The sequence below is a fragment of the Carassius gibelio genome, chromosome B16 (genome assembly GCF_023724105.1).
Source record: "Carassius gibelio isolate Cgi1373 ecotype wild population from Czech Republic chromosome B16, carGib1.2-hapl.c, whole genome shotgun sequence".
Classification (NCBI taxonomy): domain Eukaryota; kingdom Metazoa; phylum Chordata; class Actinopteri; order Cypriniformes; family Cyprinidae; genus Carassius; species Carassius gibelio.
In genome coordinates this window covers 15,004,223-15,028,778 of record NC_068411.1, presented here as the reverse complement: position 1 = coordinate 15,028,778, position 24,556 = coordinate 15,004,223, and the positions used below count along the sequence as shown (strand labels likewise).

Below are 24,556 nucleotides of genomic sequence, written 5' to 3'. Positions count from 1 at the left end.
CACTGAAGTGTGATAAATAGTTTGTTTTGAAAGAGAACTGTAAGTCTGATTGATGAGCTCTGAAATGATACGCACCAGTACCTGGAAAGTCATACATCATAATCACATGCAGCAGAGACTGATTAAAGTCAAATATGATGAAGCATTATGGCCCGCACGAGACTCAAACTCACCAAGGAAAGCAGAGGGAGAGACGGTTCCGTTACTGCGAGAGACCATGACGCTGATGCCCGTTTCCACGAAGGGCACAGAGAAGTCCACAACCTCTGACCTCTCCTCGTTGATAGTGAGAGAGCCGATCGCCATGTCTGCCCGCTTGTACACAACCTAGTGAACAGGAGGAAGTGGAAGATTGTATTTTTGCCCTTTTGCCACTTTTATTAGTAGCAGGAAGGTTTTATTTACAGGATTTATAGGGACTCATTTTACAGGAGCATTAGACCTAGTAAAATTCTGCTTTGCCCCAGTAAACTTTTACTGATTAATCCTTGTTTGACAAGGGATACAATTACCGTATACCGACCTAAGAAACATGATAGACTACTCAAAGGATTTGATCACATCCAAAACATCACAGGCTAGTCGAGGTGTACATTTCCTTAATTTAGATCTTCTAGGGAACCTTAGGTTTGCCCTGAGATCATGTGGCCACTGTAATTTGCACAGAAATGAGAGACTGAAAGGTAGCTAGCTACTGAGCTAAAATATGCAAATTTCTGAATGAGTAGCTATTGCAATCACTATATTTAATAGGATAGGGAAGAAGCAACAAAGAAGTACAGGAAGAGAGAGGGGCACTGGGACATGACTCGAACCCAGGTCCCAATGAGCGCAACAGGAATGCATTTGTCTGGAACAACTACCCTCAGTGCCACAGCTCTGACATGAAAAATGCATTATGGATCAAGATAATGATAGCAACCTAATGGTTGGAGAGGTGTGTTTTAAGAATATTCTGCTCAAGCTGTCAAACTGACGTCCTCAGAGAAGGAATGCTATTCAAGAGCGGAAGTAAATGTTCAGATTTTGATTAAAGATTAGCAAAACAAACAGATGCACTTGCACGGATCAATTGTTCACTTCAAGACTAGCAATGTAAGCTAGTATAGTAAATAAAGTCAATTTTGATTTCATGCAGACTTTAATATAAAGTGCTGTGAAATTTCAACACCTTAGTGCTGGTGTGGTCTTTTTTTTATCAGATTTTTTATTTATTTTTTATTTTTTAGATAAATAGAATGTACATTCCTGCAGGCGAACAGTTAAGACTGGTTTTGTATTAGTTTATTATATATAATTTAGTTATTTAACAGCAGTCATGCTACTTCAAGCTGCAAACAGTTTTTTTATATGTACTGTTCTGTACTTTACACTGCCATTCAAAAGTTTGGGTCAGTAATTTATTTTCTTTTAAAAGAATTATAAATTTTATTAAGCAAGGATGCATTCAATTTATCAAAAGGGAACACAAATTAATTTTACACTATTAAAAAAAAAAAAAAAATATATATATATATATATATATATATATATATATATATATATATATATATATATATCAAATAAATTCCGTTGTTAATACATTTATTCACTTGTCAGATAATTGTGTTTCTTGAACATAATAAATGTTTCGAGAACCAAATCAGCATATTTCAACATATATCAGCAATGATATCTGACGGATCATGTGACACTGAAGACAAAACTGTTTTTTAAATTGTATTTATAAAAAGATAAATAATATTTTCCAATGTTTTGCTATACTGCATTTTTGATCAAATAAATGTAGCCTACATGATTAGAGAAAACATAAACTTTTGAAGGCTAGTGTATATTTTTTTCATCACAGTATATACAGCATGGCCATTTATAGATTTGTGGAATAACATGTTTTTAAACAAATTATAAAAATAAAGAACTTTTTATGTGACCGAACAAAAAATAGAATCATGAGGCCTATCTTAAGTTTAGCAAGCCAAAGGTCACTCAACATGCTGTGAATAAATGTAGGATGATTGATCGCCAGTATTTAAAAAGTAAACTACAGAATTTATTTAGTTTTCATTTTCTGGGTCATAGATAGGGTACAAATATTTGCAGGTTAGAATTATGCAAATAATAAACTGAACTAGTGATCATCTGCAACCTGTAGTTACATTTATGCCACATAATAGTGTTACAAAAAATGTAAAACTGCTGCTAAAACAAAAATGGCCAGAACTGAAACACTTTGGTTCTTTGAACTCTACCCCCAGGCCCCCTAGAAAATAAAGGTGCACTTTTTTTACTTGATGTGGAGAAGCACCAGCAATGCCACTGGAAAGAGGCTATGAAACGTTGGGGAGAAAAGAGTGGAACAAGCTTGGGAATTGACACAAAGATGAATCAAACTCGTGTTGCCCGCATGAGCACCAAGGCTCAATCGCTAGACTACGGCCCTAACAGAATTTCCTCTACACTTTACTGATCAAAGCATTCACTGTGAACCAAACCTAGACAGTCAAAGAACTGGTGATATGGAGGTGAGTCCTCAGCATTTTGCCTGAACACAGGAGCCATATGTGGTGAGTAACAGGTGGCCTATCTGCAAATTCAGAGAACCTCTATCTCTAATTAATATTCAATCCACGTACTGGCTGCATTCCAGTATCCATAATTTGGCCGGGCAGATAGTGTAGTAAGAAGCCTGCAAACATAGACACTACAGGAGGCAGGTTATCCATCTCGAGACAGTAAACCCCATACAGAGAGAAAGCATGCCTAGGAATACCAAAAAGGAGGGACAACATTAACATCTTTACTTTCCAGTGCAGCTCTTTTCTCACTTTGCATTCTGTTTTATATTCCTGAATGGTGTGAAAAGCTTGTGATGCAGAGGAACGGGATTTATGGTGACGGTGCAGAGTTGAGTCACTGCCTAAAGTCATGCAGGTTACAAGCTTTCCCAAATCTCCTCTGACAGCTTGAACGCTGCATTGATTCCAAAAAGACACGCACCTGCCTGTGTGTGTGTGGGGGAGAAGGGATTGTTTAGGTAGTATAATTTCCAGTGTGCAGCGAGAGCTAGTGCATCCTTGTTGCTAGTGAGCCTGCACGTTTCTTGGTCTGCAGAGACTGTGGAAAGAACATCGATGAAGTTGTTTCCTCGTGAGCGCGCCGCAGCCCCAGTCCTGCTGCAGGCCGGCATGCCGCACAGGGGAAATGTGGACCTGTCGTAGATAGAAGATCAAAGCTGTTCACGCACACACACACTTGCAGCCTGAGAAAATAACCCTAAGCACTGCGCCTACAGGGGCCGTGCTGACAGCTGATTGGCTGAGCATCAAAATATGCAGTGAAGAGACCAAAAGCGAGCGAGAGAGAGAGAGGGAAAGGAAAAGACTGAGAAAAAGAAAACGACGTGGTCACAGAAAAAGCGATATGCTGAAAACCGAGGAGCAGTGAGAAGGGTAAAAAATGCATAGGATACCGTGAGAAATAATAAGAGCAGAAGAATGGAAATGAGACGTTGAAAAGAGCTGTCTCCATTCCCTAGCAACTGTCTCGAACAGGCATCACTCCAGGATGTGAGCGCCACAGCAGGGTCTCGCTCTCAAAACAACAACCCTCCTGTCTGCCATTCACAACTCGTTTTTGGCTGGTTTCAGGCCTCTGTCTTGGATACCTCTTTGTATGTGCGTGTGACCCATTAGCCGATTCCCTTGGCGCTGTGTTAAAAGGTTTCAGAGTGTTTCAGTATTCCTGGAGGCTTGCTGATACTGGTGGGAATTTAGTCATCAAACAGGGCAACAAGTGACTCCTCTGTTACATCACGCACTGTACTGGAATTATACGGTCAAACTCTTTACAAAGAGCAGGGGTGTTCAACCTCCTGCACTCAGACCCTCAAGGACCCCCAGTTTAAAAAAAAACCTTTGATATCTTCAGCAAACCCTTAACTTTCATTAAGATCATTAAACAAAATAATTTAATAAAAATAAATAAATAAATAAAAAATGCAGCTTCATCATCACAGACAAAAATCACATTTTAAACTAGAAATGTTATTTTAAATTGTAATAATATTTCACAAATTTACCGTCTGTTTTTTTATAATATTATATAGCTATAATTTTTAATAGTTACAAATGAAAAGAAAACCTGTGTATAGGTTCGTGGTAAACAAATATTTCTTCTTGTAACTTTCTTGGAAATATTTCCTGCCTTTTGTGACCTTTACCTTGCTCACTGATGGTTTTATGGCAGTATGGAGTCTAAAGTTGCTCTAGAGCAATATTTATGCTATTTGAAAATCTAATTGTACTGGTAGAAAAAAAAGATATAGAAATTAATATTTTGTTACTTTCCTTTTAAATATAATTAAAATAAATTTAATTATTGCTTATAAATATTTTTTCAGATATTTTAATATTTTAATCTATTTTGAGTCTTTATGCAAATGAGTCTTTATGCCTGAAAATACAGTATAGCTGCTTTTACATTTTAGGGATGGGGACCCTCTCAAGCAAAGCAACATTTCTGAAGGTCCTTAGAATGAAAAGGTTTGCAAACCCCTGCCTTAGTGTTGAAACCCCTGGGTAAGACACTCTGGTGACCACAGAGTGTCACACATCCACTTCCTTCAACAGAACATGGACATATGTTATAAGCTCACATTAATTCCTTCCTGCAACTTCTTCAAAAACACTGCACCATGACCTTAACTATCCCATAATCACAGTGTTTGATCATCATGACTACTGATACTAAAGGGAATAGCAGCCTTGCCTTTAATCTGTAGTCCTCTCTCCACCTAATGCCTGAATTTACATATGTAAGTGAAGTCTTCTCAGTGATATTGCTGACCTCATCAGCCCAGTGAATAAGGAGAGGCACTGATGGGAATACAACAAGCTCGGCCGGTTTAAAGTAGGGGAAAGAAACAAAAAGCTTCCCTCACCTCTCCCACCATCCCGTTCCAAACTCCATCAATCTTTTTGCCATGTTTCCCATTGGTCACCAAGTAGAGGTCATAGGTGAAGCCGACAATTTTGGCCAGTCGCTTAAGGATGTCGATGCAGAATCCCTTGCAGCACTGTTTCATGGGTGCCACCCCTTCCTGAATTGTACTGTAATCAAAGAGAAAGTGCTTAGTTATGCGTCATTGCATGTGTCTATAAAATCAATCATATAATAACAATCAAAAATATATAATATAATATAATATAATATAATATAATATAATATAATATAATATAATATAATATAATATAATATAATATAATATAATATAATAATTGAAACAGAATTTTGTTTTAATTTGTAATAATATTTTACTATATTTATTTTAAAATATGAGTGTTATACACACACACACACACACACAGTATACACCTGAAGACAGAAAACAAGAGAAATAGTGTTACCAAAAGGACTGAGAGTTACAGAGGGAATGTGAAATAAACAAATACACAAGAATGGGAATGGTTTTTCAGAAGTATACTATCTTGGTACATTTTCTGAGATATAGCTAAAAATGATATAATTAGATGAAACACAGGCATCCATATTTCTGGTGTGGAAGCAGCGAAGCAGTATCTGCAGAGAAACGTGTACAGGCTAGAGCTCAAGCAGATTGACAAGCAACATGATGGCTAAGTATGAACAGAGATCGCCACAAGGCAAAGCCAAAATGAGAGGGGAAGCGAGAAAAAAGAGAGAGGAAACGAGTGATCGATTGCAAAGCGAAGGCAGGTGAGTATAGCCTCTGGAACTTCATAGTGATATGCTGGGGAGGAAAAAAGATACACAGAGATAAAGATTAAATTGAAAGAATGTGACAAATGACCGGAGGAAGCTGATCAAAGCTTCCGAACTGAACTCTTTGGAGGAAGAAAAAACAGGACATGCTTGCAACCTCAAATTACGATTTCTGCTGTAAGTACTTCATTGGTATGCCAAATATTGCTTTTCAATTAACAAATCAAATTTAAGCAATGCTTGCAAAACACTCTGTAGAAAACAATATCAAAATAAAGTGATGTCATAATATATTTGAATATCTAAAAAGGGTTGATGGTCAAAATGTTGGTTTAATAATTATAGTATTTAAGTTGTGATAAAATAAAATCAATTGAAATAAACGTCTTGTAATAAATGCTGCCAGTAATAAAAAATAAAATAAATAATAATAAAAAAAAAAATGCTTGCAAAACACTAAAGATTTAATTGAAATGATTGAAATTCGGCACCAAACGTAAAATATTTATGACATTAAAACTATTCTTTTGACCAAACAATTATCAAGCTAAAGTAGTGAATATAAAGATTGTAGTGTTGGCATCTGAGGGACTGCATTACTAATACAAATTTGGCTGCAATAGATGCATAACTGCATTTCTCCTCTAACACCTGTATTTGATCTCTGACAGAAGTAGTGTTGTTAAAAGTGCCGACTGCAAGACCATTCATTACTGAAATAAATACAAAAATGGGTCCGTTACCATCAGCGAATCCCTAATATATCTGCACATAGACTGATCCGCTGATAGACGTGGATTTTAAACAGTATTGTGTGTTTCTGTGTTTGCGCTTGGTGAAGAGCATGAAGCGATTTGCATTGAAGCCAATCACAGACATTGAGCATGTGAAAACAATGACCAATCAGTGCTGTTTAATAATCTGCTCAACAGTGCTCAAATCTTAGTTGGAAATGGATGTTTTTTTTTTTTTTTTTCAGTACCGAATGGTATCGCGGCTGATACTTTTGACAACACTAGACAAAAGATTTGGCAAAATGTGGAATGACACTGCAAAGCCTGTCTCGCTGAAAGGTCATTGACCAGTGAAGGGAAGAAAATCTAGTTCCTAACCTGAAACATACAACTTTCTAATTTAACTTTGGTTTCTTGGGATCCACTGGAACAATTTTACAACAATGTTCCTTTTCCCCCATAAAGAAAAGCCATGTTAAAAGGCAGACGAGGTGGTCAGATCAGTACTAACCTGGCATTGAGAGGCCGTCTGCATGGCACAGAGTCTCTAATGCAGGTTCCAGAGGCAGGGTCTGCAAGCTCCACGATAACGAAGGGCCGCTCCTCCAGGGTCACAACCCTCAGGTGCTGAGCATCATCGGGCGGCTGCAGGAATGGACCATATCGAGACCAAGCAGGGTACCTCAGACGTAACACCCCATTCTCCCACCATCCTACCTAAGACCACACATACAGTACATGGTCGAGGGTCAGAGGTCATCTGTGTCTTTGCAGTTGCAGAAATGAGGCTAATAAACGGATATATCAATTTAATAGGCTGTGCTTATAATGACCGTGACAAAAGCTGTTTAAATATGACTACTTCTCATTAGGAATCCAATTCATAAATCAATAAAACATGGAAGTCAAAGGTCTTTTTTAGCCGTTTTAGCTTTTTAAAACGGTTTATTCTAATAGAGTCATTGAGGCTGGATTACAGACAGGAATGGCTTTCTTTTCTCAGGTTAAGCCTGTAAAGTGAGGAAGGATAGTGAAAAATGAAAGACTATCTCCTCTATGTTCCTCTGTGAGCTTATAGCTGAGGGCTCTCTAAAAACAGTCCTGTGCCCTTTTTATTCATTGGGGAAGGAGTGGATTTTTCTTTACAGAAAAAAAAAGACAGATTTTTAGCTAAGTGACGGGCCACAGAGGAAAAGGTTACGAGCCTGAGAAAAAACAGCAGAGGGGTAAAATGTGTCAAGATAGGCTATGACAGTACAACTGAGCTCATAATCCATATACAGAAGATAAAGACCCGTAGAACTGTAGGAATCAGAGTACTTCACAGAAAATATACCAAAACAAAAAGCATGCTTTTATTTAAAAGTATTATTGTAAGTATTGTTTCCATGTATTATTATTATTATTATTATCATTATTATTATTATTATTATTAATAGTAATACAAATATGATTAATGACATGTATATTATACTTTTTATATAAACTTAATAATCATAATATTAATATACATAAGTTTTTATACAACTTATAATCTACATGTTTTAATATCAGTGTTGTCAAAATTAGCACGCTAACGCAGGCGATTAATTTTTTAGGCGTTAAAAATATTGAATGCCATTAACATAGTGGAGAAGCTAGGGTTGGTCACCCCACTCATAACTGCTGCTTCTGTCTCTTTTTTTTCTTGTCAAGAATTGTATTTATTTAACGTCTTTACAACCATCTACATGAGTTTTCACCTCAGCACCAGCCGTCCAATAAGCTTCAGCAGTCAGATGAGATGTTGTCTGGTGTCTACTGTATGTATTTTTTTCTGTCCTGTCGGCTGTTATACTGTACTTGTAGCAGGTGATCTTTAATTGCATGCACAAAAAAGGTGCATGCTGTAGCCTGTATCATTTCATATTAAATCGTGAATAAAATTACAAGCATGCGTGTCAAATCTGCATCACATTTTGGCAGCGGCAGCTCTTAAAGTCATAGCAGCCATTTACTTGATGAAGTGCACAGGTAAATATTATATTTATTATAATGGGTTTATGTAAACATTGATTTACGATTACTTAAATAGAAGTTTTTTAAAGTCTTAAATGTTAAAATTGATGGCTCTCCAAATTTTACTGTAATGTTGAATGGCTATAGTCAATGGGTAAATATTAGGAAAAACAATTCCCTAGACACATCAGTAGTTTTGGTATCAGTGATACTCACCTTACACTTCACCAAATATAAAAAATATGTTGTTTATACATTAATTTGAGGATTGAATGTGAAATTATTGCAATATAAAAATATATTTAAAAAAATGTGATGTTATGTGGGATTAATCGCGATTCATTTTAGAAAAAAAGTGTGATAAACTGGTTATTTTTTAATTGATTGACAACACTAATTAATATTAATTAATACTAATTTAATTTCATATTTAATCTTTTTATTTTAATAGTGCTACTATTGGCAGAAATGAAGAAGAAGAAGAAAAAAAAGGAAAATGAGAAGGAGAAAGTAAAGAAGAATTACAATAATAAATTATCTTATTCTTCTTAAACACAAAATGCAGTTCAGAGTGCATCACAGGTCAGAGAAAAGTTGATGTAAAACTAATTATGGAATTTTATCCAAAGTAAAAACACAAACGAGAAATGCTATAACACAAGCAATTCATCATAAGAAGAGACAGCAATAAAAGAAGAGCTGTGATACAAAGCATCAGTTCAGTTTCATATTTCACCTAAAAATGAACAATTCTGTCATTATTTACTTACCCTCCCGTCATTCCATTCCTGTATGCTATTATTATTTCCATAAACCACAAAAGAAGAATTATCTGAGTCTTCAGAGAGATCTTTTCATATGACAGATCACAGTGACCAAGGTTTGTCAAGCTCCGAAATGGCTAAAAAGTAGTACAAAAGCACCATAAAAGTAGACTAAAATTCAAGTCTAATTTTCTCATAAACAAACAGAATGAGGTCATGACATCAGATATCTAAGGCAAAACATCAAACCAGCGGCAAGGTCATGTGCATCTACTTAAAAAATGAATCATCAAAAAATAACTTACAGTTTTGGAACAACATGAGGGAGAATAAATAAATAAAATACATTTTTCCATTTTCAGAACTATTCCTATAGGACACAGCAACCTCTCAGCAGTTTGTAAGCAGCACACACTTCACATATTACTGTCTTATCCCAGTCCCAACACTCAAAGTTTGCTAGCTGCACTGAGCCGTAGGACTCTCCCCTACACACCAGCGGAGAGTGGCAGCTATCAGCACCAAAGCAACCCTCGAGAGCCATTCAGATACAGCAAAAGATCTTAAAAAAATGTTACAAGACTCAGTGGTACAGAGAATAAATATACCTCTCATAAGCTGTGTATGTGCACGCATATGACTCTGAGATATCAGTCAGTGGCTGGCAGCTAAAAGACTTTGCATATTAGCACAGGATCATGGAAGAGGCATCTAATTGAAAGGAATCGAGCAGGAAATGGCAACAGTCAGCATCTAGATTCCTGCAAGCACTGGTCTCATTGGGCTAGTTATTCCACTTCTAAAATGTTCAGTAACTGAGGCTGTGGTGTCACAAAGGCTCGGAAATAACAAAAAGCAGATTCTGTGACATCGGCTCACCTGGTCCCTGTCTCGTTCTCTGTTCATCAATCTGTCTGCTTGGCTCAGTTTGACTGTCCATTTGTCAGCTTTCTTTCTCTCTTCCACCTTAAATTTCTATTCACACCAAGGGTGATAACCGTAATGATAATTTTAAAAATAATAGGGGTGTCCACATTACAACTATAAGGATAACAAAGAAAAAATATTGTTGGAAACACTTTTAGAACTTTTTTTCAAGCTAATGTATGATAAACATATTGACAATGAGGCATATTGGCCAATCAATCTTCATGCTTTAAAGAACATTAAAGGGGTCATATGATGCTTTTTTTAAAGATCATTATTTTGTATATTTGGTGTAACAGAATATGTTGGCATGCTTTAATGTTCAAAAAACATGATTGTTCAAATACTGTACATTATTGTAGTTCCACTATGCTCCGACACTCTCAAACGCATTGTCCCTCCTTCTGACAAGCACAGTCTGCTCTGATTGGCCAACTGACCCAGTGCATTGTGTTTGGCGGGAAACCGCAAACACTCATCAGAAATGTAACATCCCTTTCCATAATCGCGAGTTTCTTTTTTCAAAATAAATGAAACGACAGTTAATAATGTCCTTAGCTTTACCATCAGTTCAAGCTCAAAAGGGGAAACAGAATCGCGTGACAGACACAGTGATAATGCTCGTATGCCTTTGCAGTATACAAGCCATGGACGGTTAAGACTGCTGACTCCACTGTATGACCGTCTCTCTCTCTCTCTTCTCTCTCACAGATGTGCTAGCGCATGCACACACACACACACACACACACACACGACGCACAAATCTCTGTATTTAAACATTCAATAGCAAATACTTAAACTAATAACAAAACATACTTACAGTAGCTGATTCAGAAGCGCCAGATTGTCGTAGCAAAGTCAGAATAACCTCCTCTCCTAGGTTCACAAAATGGAGATTCATAAAATGCGTTGCTGTTCTGTAATCTTAAAGATTCCTAAATGGATCTGCTTATGGAAAACCAAATAAAAATGCTTTTGCTTTTGCCTAGATACACACAGCATCTCGCTAACATGGCTGCTTCAACACTTACTGTGGTTACTGAAACCACGCCTTCTTTCTTTGCGTGAATATTTGGGCGGCATCAGTGAAACTTTCCACATAGTGACGTAGACGTGGGGCGTGTTTCAGCCGTTATAGGGGGGCGAGTCTTAACTTTGAAAATAAATATCTCTTTGCATTTGAGACTTGTGTTTTGCACTTTAATATATTTTAAAGTAACAAAATAAAACATAGCAAAGAAAAAGTGTCTTTTTTATTATAAAATGTAGCATTACATCACTTTGTTGGCCACGACAAACAATTGTTCTGCCATGGTACAAGTCCTTGTGGAGATTGAAAGAATGCCATCTATGGCTGTTCTGTTGTCGTCTCTTTTTTGTAGTTTAAATAAATGATCTGTTCTTTGATATTTATTTGCCGCCATCATGGCTGATGCTTCTCTGGCAAGCTGCTTCTTCTTCAGCTTTTGCAGCGGTTTGCAGGTTACACAAGCAACATACCCGTGGACACTAGTGGTTTATATGTGTACCGCACGTCGACGCAGACAAAAACACAGAAGTATAAATGAAAACTGAAGCACATCCTATGGCATTCCGATGCAGAAGTATATATCAGCCTTAACATTCATACACCTGTCTCCAAATCCCACTGAGAGAAAATGCGGGAAAACACATCTCTCTCACACATGCATTAGTTGCTTTTTTATCCTATTCCTTTCTCTTTCCCTTACCTATCCTCCCTCCACTTGGTTCACTCACAATGGCCAATAGTATAATGCTCTACATGAATGCAAGTGATATTTACAGTCATGTTTGGTATCATATCAATAGTCTCGGGCGAGTGGTACAATGGCCTCAATCTTACAAAAGTAGGAGGCATTCAATATTTTTACAAAAGTAAGGGCTATTCATATCGGCAGCTATTAGTAGTATATATTCGTCATTCAAAAGGAGAAACCAAAACAAAGATATATGAGATAAATGCAGATATATGAAATGTAAACAAAGCAGCACTTGCTTACCGTTTTGGATATCAGTAACGTTAATAACTTGAATCATTTTAAGCTGCTCATGCTGTTATCATGCTGTCATAACTTTGGTTTAATTCTCTGACTCATTCGCTAAACTGAACATCCAATCAGAGCTCTAATTCTTGCCGATGGCCCCATAGTCATATTCAACAAAGTGCCGCCAATGTAAGCCAGACGAAGGCCAACAAGTAAGTGGAACACACCAAAACTAGCCCAACCGTCGCTCGCCATCAGCCCGACAATGGCTTACGGCCAATCGTCGGCTTGGTGTGTCCCGGGCTTTAAGGACATCGTGCAAAAAGATAGGGCGATTCTGTAGCCAGAAAGCCTGTTGTGTGGTGTGTGGCTCTACAATCCACACTGCATCTTCTACTCTTAGATTTATCTTAGTTTTTATTTATATGATTTGTTATCTATGAATTGGCTATGTAATTGACATAATACATATTTACCTGACTGATAATAAATTGTTACATTTGATTATTCTGTTTTTATTTTGTTGTATCATTGTTACCACTTTTCCTGTATCAAGTTAGTAATGGAGTTAAATTCAGTTGATATGGAGCATAGGGCACACCAACTGCATCTTCAGAGATACGACTAACACTTGGTATTACAGTAGTTCAAATTTACTTAGATTGTAAGAGCTTATAGGGAATTTCCATTTAGGTCAAAATAGGGTTAAATAGGGTTAGTCTAACATCTGTTGATTAATATTATTCTAGTGTGCCTGGCGTAGCCATGGCATGACCATACCAAAGCTTCTATCAGGGAAAGTAATGCTGGTCAGCTTATATTTATAGTTGTGGTCCTGACCTCTGACTAGAAATATTGTTGCTTTATTCAAGTGTGCACAAATGTATGGGAGCTAATTAAAAGTACTTTTTGAATGAGCACACATAGGAGTGGCTGTCTAAACTATTAGCCAATTACCTCTGTCTAATAACCAAGACTGACAAGAATGAGAAGGGTCGAAGCAATATCTTTGAGCGACATGAGCACCCGAATGAACGAGTTCAATAATATTAAAGAATAACTAGAATAATCAGATGTCTAGTTAAATAATCCTATAAATGATCAAGAATAATTGACATTCGAGGTCATAATAAAATGGAGACAGATTAGATAATAAAATGGAGATTTGAATTGAACCTAAATTGAATAACTTTGCACGCTGAAATGACCGAACACCTGGAATTTCTTCTCTTCCATGTCATTGGATTTGTGTTTACGGCTTGTAAATAATGTTCAGTGTATCCAGGTTCTTCATCAGAACACCAGCTTCTGCATCACACATGTATCATGGTGCTTTCATGAATGCGCCACGGAGACTGACACAGAAGATAAATAAAGTTATTTTTGTTTTCTTTGAGCACAAAAAGTTAATTTGTAGCTTCATATAATTACGGATTAACCACTGATGTCACATGGCCTATTTTAACAATTTGCTTACTACCTTTCTGGACCTAAAACAAGTCAGTTCCATTATTGCCTATGCAAGGTCAGAAAGATCTTGGATTTCATCAAAAATATATTCATTTGTGTTCCAAAGATGAATGAAGGTCTTACGAGTTGAGGGTGAGTAATTGATGACAACATTTTTGGGTGAGCCATTTTTTGGTCACGTTATCCATTGCCTCTATTCTCCGGTAGTGATGTACTTAATGAGGCATATCTAACAAAAAAGTAACTTTCAAGCCAAGCAGCCTCCTGTTACTGTAAGGGGCAAATCTACTTGAACAACTTGAACCAGTGGGGAAATCTTTTGCCCTTATGCAAAATCCCCAATCACATGGATTCCTATTGAATTTCCCGCAAAAATTTTCTGAATGTAACTGCACCTTTATTATGGATTGGTGCCGTAGTTATCTTTATAGTAATCGTTCTTGGTGTGAACAGGTCTTCACAGTCTGTTAACCCAAGATCCATTTTCTCTGAGCGGCACTGACGGGAAGAGAAGGGAACAGGAAGGGAATGTTGAGTTTGCTGGCTTGTGTCTGCATCTGACAGACAGCGTCAGCACGGAATCCGCCACGGAAAGAAATCCAGCCACACATCTCAACAGGTGACACTGTCTTGTATTAAGGATGTCTGAACAGCTTAATAAAATATGCATGGCGTGTCACAAAGTAGCACAGCCAGGCAAGGTAGGTCTGTGTTGGATCCGAGTGGCTTTTTGCAGCTGCTTGAGGGATAGAAATGCTAATGATGCACAGTGTTTAGTGTCATGTCCTTATAATACTCTTTAATGTCTTTGAACGTGCTGTTGGGTTTCTCCCTCTCTCTTCTCTGATCCCCCCCCCCCCATTTCCTACTCTCTTCCACCTGCAAAATGTAGTTCTCAGGGCCGATCCATGTCAGCGGCAGCGAGATGTCTTAACTCTTTTCGACGTTGGAATGTGGGCCGACAAAACCACCGAAATAGGAGTATGAGAGCATGTGTGGAGAACCAGAGATCCTGCGGTGCATAACAAAGAGCCGGAGTAGCAGAGATCTGGGCCCAAGCTGAGAGGGCAGAACCTCACGCAGGCAGAGGTAGAGCAGGGGCCCGATCAAACACAGTCTCCCCCGGGAACAGATAATACTTTCACAGGGTGAAACACAAACATGCTGCCATGACACCCCCGTCCCTGTGAACGTCCCTGTGAGAGGAGGATAAAACGAGCCACTTTTACCACAGTGCGATCCTTACAAATCCACTAGCAGATTTACACGGCATAAACACACATGGACACATCCTGACAGGTACAAAGAGGGTTTGGAGAAATGTGCTTGGCATTTCATTTCTTAAACGTTTCCCCCCGATACGTATCGATTTATGAGAACAGCGCGGACAAATGGGATCAAAAGCACTGTAGCAGCTAGTTTGTTAAAACGATATAAATGCCGCATGTGAAAGGCGTCACATGAAGTTTCTTGTGCACCACGGCTTCTAGAAGTTGAGTCATACATGTCCATTGTCTACTCTGTGTTAGAAGGCATTTACGAGAACCAGAGACAAAATGGAGCAAAGACAAAGACAGCGAGCGTCGTGTTTTAATAAAGCGCCCTCCTAAAACAAATGGAAATTGAAAACCTCCTATAGTCAGCGTGGAAGCCTTTTAAAAGTACATTATGGCGCCCCATTAAATATTTTATGTGAATGACAAAGACTCTGTGACTCTGAAGTACAAAAGCATCCAGATGTCTCTAACAGCACTTTTCTCCATATCTGCGAATGAGACGAAGGCGCCAAAGCCAGAACCAGCGCCATGCAACCCTTAACAGACTGTTGCACCGTTTGATGGCTTTTTAGGAGTTATTCCATTGACAGATTTAAAAAACAACAAAATACCACTGTCTTTTATAGAGTGTGCCATTACAGAAAACTTAAACTTCTCTGAATATTTACTCATGTCATTTCAAACCTGTAGTTTTCAAACTTTTTCATTTATAGAAACTAGGAGTAGTAATATTTTTTTAAATTAAAAAATTTATAAAATCATTTTACACAATAATAATGACAAAAAAATTCATTTCAGTACATTATTACATGATTTTATTATATACAAATAGCAATTTTGAATACTTTTGAATAATAAAGTATTTTTTTAAGATTGAGCTAACTATTTTTTTTATTATTTAGACTTCTGTTTTATATATATATAATTTCCATGACACTTCATTCCCTCATATATCCGGGTTTTCCAATACTGTGAAAACACTGATTCTTATTTAATTATGACAGTTGTAGAGGTAACAAATTATAATAAGAAATATGTCAGCCTACATTTTTTTTACCTTTCTTCCAAACATATTTTGTCTTATTTTAAATAACTTTTGGCCATTTTATGACCCCCTTGGAATTGTGCTGGGGCCCCCAGGTGGGTCCCAGCTCCATGGTTGAGCCATACAATACATTTGTGTCTGGAAAAAAACAAGATTTATCAGTTTTTTCAATAATATTCTCATTTACCCCATCTCATTTTAATTATTTTTAATTATTTTATATTTTGGCGAATCAGTGGCTAAATAGTTAGAATTTATCATCTCATTAATACCTTTTTGTACAATCTATGAATCTTACAATCTTTTTTATTAAATCACACCACAAATCAAGAATGCATATGAAAAATTGGACTCGCATTGTTACATTTTCTCTTGAACATGGGTTGAGCTATGATATGATTTATGAAGACTTAAAACATAGCATGAGTTATATGGACCTCCATTATGACACTTACGCTTTTGTTTTTGTAGCTTGACAGCCCCAGTAGTCACCATTCACTTTCATGCCATAGAAAAGAGCATCATTAACGTACTGTCTAGCGTTTCATTTTATGATTAACTGAAGAAAGAAAATCATTCGGTTTTGGAACAACGTGAAAGTAAATGATGACAAAATTCTGTTTTTGGTTGAACGATCCCTTTTATACAGAAGAAAAGAACGATTTTAAGGAAATGAAAGACTGGCCTGATTCAGAATAGACTAAATGTAGAACAGACAGCAAGGAGGAACTCATTCGTTGGCACCTAAACAAAGCCTACACAAGAACATCGACAGAACAAACGATCAACACTCGACCTTTCAAGACGCCCAGGGCAACACAATCCCCATGCATCCTTTCACTCTCCTACCAGAGCCAGTTAACATGAGCCTGTCGCGCAACAGAATGTGCTGCAGCTCGAACTGCAATCATTGGTCCAATGCATGAAAAGCCATTGATTATAAGCTATATACTGTTGTGTTCAGTATATAATGCACAAAAATAGACTGTCACAAGCTATGGGGATCAGCAGAAAATATCCCCCAGTCTATATAATTTTTTTTTTTGCTCTTATGTCTCAATGTCAGTGAATTTGGCCCGAAGGAATTAGAATTTCTCCCAAGTACATAATCCGCTGTCATTTTCTCTGTTAACAGATTGTAGAGGTGGGGAACACAAGCGCTGCCAGGGATTACAATTTTCAGTCTCTACGCTTGTCTTTGTGACATCTTAATATTAATAATTCTGTTTTAAGGCACTAGTTTGAGTGGCACCTTCATGTATATGACTTTCTCCGAGGCTATATTTACTCAGCTGGGTTTGGGATTGGTTATTTTGTCTCACGACATCAGTGCTCTGCGGGAGAAATGAAGAACCACAATGTCCCATGTGGCACCAACGATGCCCTGATATACGAGAAGCCAATAAATTTAAGGGAGTTTTTAATTCATTTATTTATTTATTCCTTCTCCGCTCAGACATACTAAACACAAACATAACTAGTGAAGGAAGGGGGAGAGGGAAAAGAGGAAATCAAATCGGCTTTCTAAAAACATTTCACAATTAATTATTTTCCGGTTATTGTTCTTCACATAACGCAGGCTAATAATGTTGGAACGCCTTGCTAATCTTAATAACATACTGTGGGCATCATGGATATGTGTAGAAACAGGGCCAAATTTAAACATGAGCTAGTTGTAAATTATGTACATCCTCTTGAAACCCTAATTATATGTTTATATCATTGAGGCTTTAACGGTTCTGTGCAGTATGGCAGAAGTGCACAGTCAACACCAAAACACTCTCTCTGCTGCTCAATGTGATGCATTGTTCAGAGTTAATTGTAATGGGTTTTTCTGCCATGGACTGTCATGGGAAATGGTTTTCGAAATTAGCGTAGTGTCAAGTTGTATATCATTTTAAACCTGCTTTCAATCTATATGTCTTACTGCTACAAACTGGAACATTAGACTTGAAGCTCTTAGACAGCAAGTGCATCATTATGATAGTCATCATGATGAAGTAAATCGCACATTTTATTAGAGCAATGGGCTGTCGTTACCTTTAAATCCCAATATGTACTGCAATCGCTCATATTTGTAATTAAAAAGCCGTCCGTGTCATAAACAGACACCTCGAATGATATGTGATCCCCTTTCAAAATCCATTCCAGCGCATTCCTGCTGCAGTGCTCAGCATGGCTACTGCAATGCTGCTTTTCATCCTGGACATTACCAATCCATAACAGCGGTTACACAAGAACGAACAGAAATAGAATTCTGATTAGTTCTTACGTCTTCCCAGCCACTCCCAGGCGTGTAGGAGATGACATCCAGAAAGGGATTGGCCAGGTAGCCCTCGTTATTGAAAGAATAGTCCCGCCCACCGAGCGTGATGTTACTGAAATACCTGCAGAGCAGAGAGAACAAAGCAGAAACAGTCTGTTGAGATGGAAGAGACCCAGAAAGAATTAGTATGAAAGACTCCGAGGACACGTCAAAGAGGAAATCTCGCATGGAGCACTTCACAAACATCCTAATTAGGTCAGATTGTGAGACTGTGGTGAAGGTAACCATTTTATTTCCTTCAGCAGTGGAATCAAAAGAGGCAGTCACTCTATTTCGAGCACTTAATCTAAACCAGTAAAATACCCAGAACGGTGCCTAAATGTGACATTCTTTGTGACTGCTTCAAATGAATCTTTTTATCTTAAATCCAATATGCTTTTGGCAAAATGAAGTGTGCACATTTAAAAATTTGACTGGGTGCACAAGTTCGAAGGAGCAAAGTTTCCTCCGCTCTGTTCTTATGAGGCTTTTGTGAATAATCCTCACACAGTTCCTACAAAGATCTCTTTGATAAATACATGCAAAACCATTATGTAGAAGCCTATTTAGCAAACCGTAATTACATCAGCAGCACTAAACAGGTGAATCGCTTCTCCCCATCAATCCTCTTCTGATGTGTAATGAGTGTGAGTCACAGCGATGGGGTTACGTTGAGAGTTTCTGCTCAGTGAGTCCATTTCTTTGAAGCATTTTTCAATGAAAATTAAGATGCGACGAAATGCAGTGATCTGAATTAAAACATTTTGCTGATGAAAATATGAGACAAAAATGCTGATTGTTCAAAGAATCTCATCATAGTCAATTTCAGGGGTATAAACTGTTTGAAAATTTCATCTAAGTTCTTTCGTCCACTAAAGTCAGATGTCATTTTAATGAAATTCAACTAAAATTAACGAACATTTAATGACAAAATACTAACTAAATTATAAAAGTTTCGCCAAAAAATTATCCACTTAATTTTTCAATGCAGAAGTATGATATTTCCTGTGAATCCTTTGAGATTTCCAATGGAATAAATCAATAATAAATAAAAACTATTTGCAATATAAGCATTGTTTATGATTACACTAAAATAATATGTTAACAAAACCAGTTCAAAAAAAAAAGCAGCTTAATGGACTAAATTACTGAACATAAGTAAGCAGCTGATAACGGAAGTTAAAAATGGCTTGGCTTGCTCTTGTGTTAAAAATAAGGTGGGTAATCTTCCAATTATAATAAATGAAACTGGCACATGCTTGTCGATTATAATGGGCCTCTGCTAGTTTTGCTGCATTGCATGCTTTCAGGGCAAACACAGCATCAAGCATGCTGCTATTGTTTATCCCCTCCCACCCATGTTGTCTTCTTAAATACAGGGGCGTGTTGAACGCCTCTCCCTGCAAACCCTGTGGTGGGGGAGTAAAGGACATTCATGCCCCAAAGGTGCAACACTTTCACTCTCATTAGAGTGTGTCATTACGGATAAATAGACTTTCTATAAATGCAACAAAGCAGAAAAGTTGAAGGTTAATGCCTAACGAGATGAGCTTTAAACACAGTTCTCAGGGTGAACATAAATAGAGGGCTTTTTAAAGATATTCAAGATCAGTATAATAACACTTTTAAACTATGCTGAAAGCAGCATTTATTTGCATGTGCTAGTTTAGCACTTGATTCACTAAATGAATTAGGCAGGCAATTTCACAAATGCCCATTCACAAAACCTGTGAAACTGAATAGCACAGTCCCACCATAGACATCCAGACACATAAATGATCTCTTAAAAATGCACTTGAATCTGGATAAATGCCCGGTTACAACACTCTCCTCTATCATTTGATAATAATCAGCTGATTTACTGCTGTCATGATTGCTAGAAAGTGCACACAAACATCCCTTTCAGATTAATTTGTCACCTGCTTTCATTTTATTGTGAATACAGTGCAATATACAGTACAATGAGTCTAATAAAGGAGCCGTGTTTGTGTTGAAATTAATGCTAATTACTTAATTTAAATACTCTGATTGCACCTGCTAAAAATAAGTTTGTGAGTGGTTAGTGAATAAGATGCAGATTTTTATGCTGCGATACCATGGACAGAGATGATTTAATTATTTAGTTAATTATTTAATTTGCTCCTATGAGAATATCTAAATCATGGCAGCTATAACCACTAAGCTACTCCAGTTAACATGAAGTTAAAATGAACTTTTCTGCTGTGACATTCAGATGTTAGGGTGAGAACTTGGCGTAAAGAACATGAAAGCATGGATCCATCCTGCCTTGTCTCGTCGGTTCATGCTGGTGGTGGTGGTGTAATGTTGTGGGGATATTTTCTTGGCACACTTTGGCCTCTATTACCAATTGACCATCGTTTAAATGCCACAGCCTACCTGAGTATTGTTGCTGACCATGTCCATCCCTTTATGACTACAGTGTACCCATTCTCTGAGGCTACTTCCAGCAGGATAATGCACCACGTCACTAAGCTCAAATCCTCTCAAACTGGTTTCTTGAACATGACAATGAATTCACTTTACTCAAATGGCCTCCAAGGTCCTCAATACAGCAGCTTTGGGATGTGGTGGAGCGGGAGATTCAAATCATGGATGTGCCGCCGACATATCTTCAGCTACTGCGTTATGCTATCATGTCAATATGGACCAAAATCTCTGAGCAATGTTTCCAACACCTTTTTGAATCTATGCCATGAAGAATTAAGGCAGTTCTAAAGGCAAAAGTGGGTCCAACCCGGTACTAGCAAGGTGTACCAAATAAAATGGCCAGTTGAGTTTATGTATATAGATTTATATTTATATATAGATATATTTATATATTTAAATATAGATTTTATTTATATTCATATAATTTATATCATGTATACATATATGTAATATATAAAAATATTTTTTTTCTTAAATATATAAATGCATGTATGTTTATATATATATATATATACATAATATATATACACAGTACACACACATATAGTATGCAAACAAAAACATTTATTTTGGGTGTGATTTATCGCAATTAATTGTTTGACAGCAATAAATATACGTTTTATTGTACTAAAACCTTTTTTTAAGATAAATTAACCAACTATTACTAAATATTGTAGAAACTTAATTTTCTGTAAAGTTGCTTTGCAATTATTTGTATCGTAAAAAGCGCTATACAAATAAACTTGAATTGAATTGAATGTTACAGTCTTCTTTCTCTACCCATTGAAATCTCATTTGACAAAAATCTAATCCCACCCTACATTATGTCCCACTAAATATTCAATTTCCCTTAAATGGTTAGTTCACCCAAAAATCTAAAATATGTCTAAATGACTCCAAACCCGTAGACCTCCGTTCATCTTTGGAACACAGTTTAAGACTTTTTAGATTTAGTCCGAGAGCTTTCTGTTCCTCCATTGAAAATGTGTGTACAGTATACTGTCCATGTCCAGAAAGATAATAAAAAACATCATCAAAGTAGTCCACGTGACATCAGAGGGTCAGTTAGAATTTTTTGAAGCATTGAAAATAAATTTTGGTCCAAAAATAACAAAAACTACAACTTTATTCATCATTGTCTTCTCTTCCGTGTCTGTTGTGAGAGAGCTCAAAACACTGCAGTTTAGTGAGAGCTCTCGGACTAAATCTAAAATATCTTAAACTGTTTTCCGAAGATGAACGGAGGTCTCACGGGTTTGGAACAACACAGCGAAAGTGTTGTGCCGTTTGTAAGACATGTTGTATCTCTCTGTGCAAAACATAACATTTGTATCGGCAGAAAGAACTGTTTCTTACTTTATTCTACCGCGGATCCTCTGTGTTCTGTTGCCATCCGTCTGACAGTTAGTAACAAAGTGCGGCCCTCCTGTGGCTCCGTAGTCCTTACGCAACGCGACAGCTCCATGGGTAAGAATGGACACCCCACGGGCGATACGTCTGCGGGGCTCGTCCCTCCAGCCCTGGGGTCTGACCGCAAACAGCCGACTGGGTAGTCCGGTCAGGCCCAGCTCGGACAAAGCTGGACCCACCACAAACCATATGTGAGAGGCGCTGGCCTGACCAGCTGCCCAAGCAGCATGGAACACCTGTTCTGCTTCCTCCTGAGAGCAGTACAACAACCGCACCTACAGTGGGAGTGGGGCACAGAGGACAGAGGGGACCAAGATGAAAACCAGAGAGCAGGAGCAAGAGAGGAAACAAAAGAGAGTGCAAAATAGAACACAGAGGTCAAAGGGGAGGAAGAGACCATGAGTGGAATGAGAAGAGGAAATGGAAGAGAGGACAGGAGTGGTATAATAACGGATCATGAAAATAAGTCCTTCAGTAGCTGAAAAACTGTATTGAAACTGTAATGTAATGACATTTTACTGTTGATTTCTTATAATGAGAGTATTTCCAATTTACAAAACAGAGCCTAACAGTCCCAATATCAAAAGAGCAATTAAAATGTCGCTCTTGCTATTACATTTCAGATATTTCATAGAACATTCACGTCAATTAAATGGAGCACAACAGAAAGGGAGTGCATCCACTTGGATCAGTGAATTTGGATTGAAACTTAAAATCATTTATGCACTCTAATTAATGATATATGAAAACTAACTTTAAATGGATTATTGAAAAATTAAGACTTCATTAAGGAATTAATAAACTGATTACTGTAGATTGATGTACTACAGAATGTTCAGAGGGCAGAATATGTGTGTTCCTGCAGTCACACATTCTACTGTCTACTGTATGTCAGTTAAATCATGCTATTTATTCTGCTGCATTTAGATTGTTAAGACATGTTCACTAACTACCTTTTTCTTAAAATTTGTATAGCATATAATAGGGCATACTTCAATGTGCATATTTTTTAGAAGAACAATATTAGAACATTATTAAGATATCTGATTAATCAATCAAAGAGCTAACCAAAATTTTATTGATTATAAAAACAGTTATTAGTTACAGCCCTAATGTATGAAGATTTATTCCAGAACAGACTGAAATTATTTTAAGAAGAGGAACAGCTTTGAAGTAATGGTGCTGGGACATGCCTTAATGAAGGAAGACAGATACTGGATGGATGGAAAGAGAAGGAGAGAAAAAGGAAAGAAAGGAAACTGGCATATCTAGGAGGGAGAGAGAGAAAGGAAAGAAGGAAAGAACAGTAAAAAAGCAGAAACTGATAGAGAGACTAAAGATTTCACCTTTACAATGCATGAGAGAGAAAAACCCAAGAGAGACAGACTGTAAGATAGAACAGGAGAAGAGGGCTAGAGAACTGGGAAAAGAACAAAAGATAGAATAAATAGATAGAAAATCCAACTCGTATCTGAACTCACCAGCCCTGAACAGTACAGATTAAATGATGAAATTATGTTCTTGCTCTTTTTCTCTGCATGTGTGTGTGTGTTTATGTAGAGTATACAGTATAACCTGCCTGTGTATACAGTATTGAAAATCATGGTATAATTAAACTGGTCCTGAATTTTTGATTGGTCAACACTGTGTCCCAGTCGTGCTAAAATTCACAGTGGAAAACATCATTTTATCACATCACTGCACAGCTCCCATAGCAGATATTTTCGCTACATAGCAATACTGTCAGGGACTATATTTTTCAGCTGAAGAATGCCACTTGATAATGTTTAGTAATAAGTGAATATGTACACAGCTGAAGGTCTTGTGAATGCTACACTGTGCATTACTTACCTCTTGTACCAAATGCAGTTATTTTTAGGGATCTAACTAATAATATATTATGCCAATATGCCAATAAGTATTTTATGTGTCCTCTGATAACCAATAAATACAGTATAATACAGCTGATAATAAAATAAATTTTCCTTCATTATTTTTCCTAATATATATAATTATAAATAATATAATAATAAATAAAACATTAAAAACTCCAATAAAAAACACTACTATTTAATAAAATGATTACAATTATTTACTGTTTTTAAATATTAACTTAGAGTGTGCATTATAAAAGTATGAAAACATGAGACTGACCACAACCCTTTTAATTTAAAATAATTTAAAAACATTTTAGAAACAAAATACAATTTTAATATTACATTATTTTATTTTTATAAAATGATTCTATTTTTTCTATGTTAACTTGTAGTGTTCTTCCAATAATAAACATAATTTAAATATAAAATTAGAAATTAGCATGCAGAATAAAATATCCAAAATAGGTCAATATATATCCATTCTTGCATTAGAACATCACACAATCAGACTCTCTCCCATTTCAATCAACAAAGTTGTCTACACTGAAAACAACTT

General features: G+C 36.9%; 1 protein-coding gene across 1 annotated transcript in view; it reads right to left on the bottom strand.

Annotated features, from left to right (window-relative positions):
- Positions 1 to 24,556, bottom strand: part of LOC127975414 (glutamate receptor ionotropic, NMDA 2D) — a 77,594-nt gene that overhangs the window by 18,483 nt on the left and 34,555 nt on the right. The window contains exons 5-9 of the mRNA XM_052579458.1: positions 22,070 to 22,398; positions 18,233 to 18,347; positions 6,985 to 7,190; positions 4,940 to 5,108; positions 174 to 327 (exon numbers count right to left, since the gene is read on the bottom strand). Of these exons, the coding sequence (XP_052435418.1) occupies positions 174 to 327; positions 4,940 to 5,108; positions 6,985 to 7,190; positions 18,233 to 18,347; positions 22,070 to 22,398 (973 nt within the window). The remainder of the gene's footprint in view (positions 1 to 173; positions 328 to 4,939; positions 5,109 to 6,984; positions 7,191 to 18,232; positions 18,348 to 22,069; positions 22,399 to 24,556) is intronic.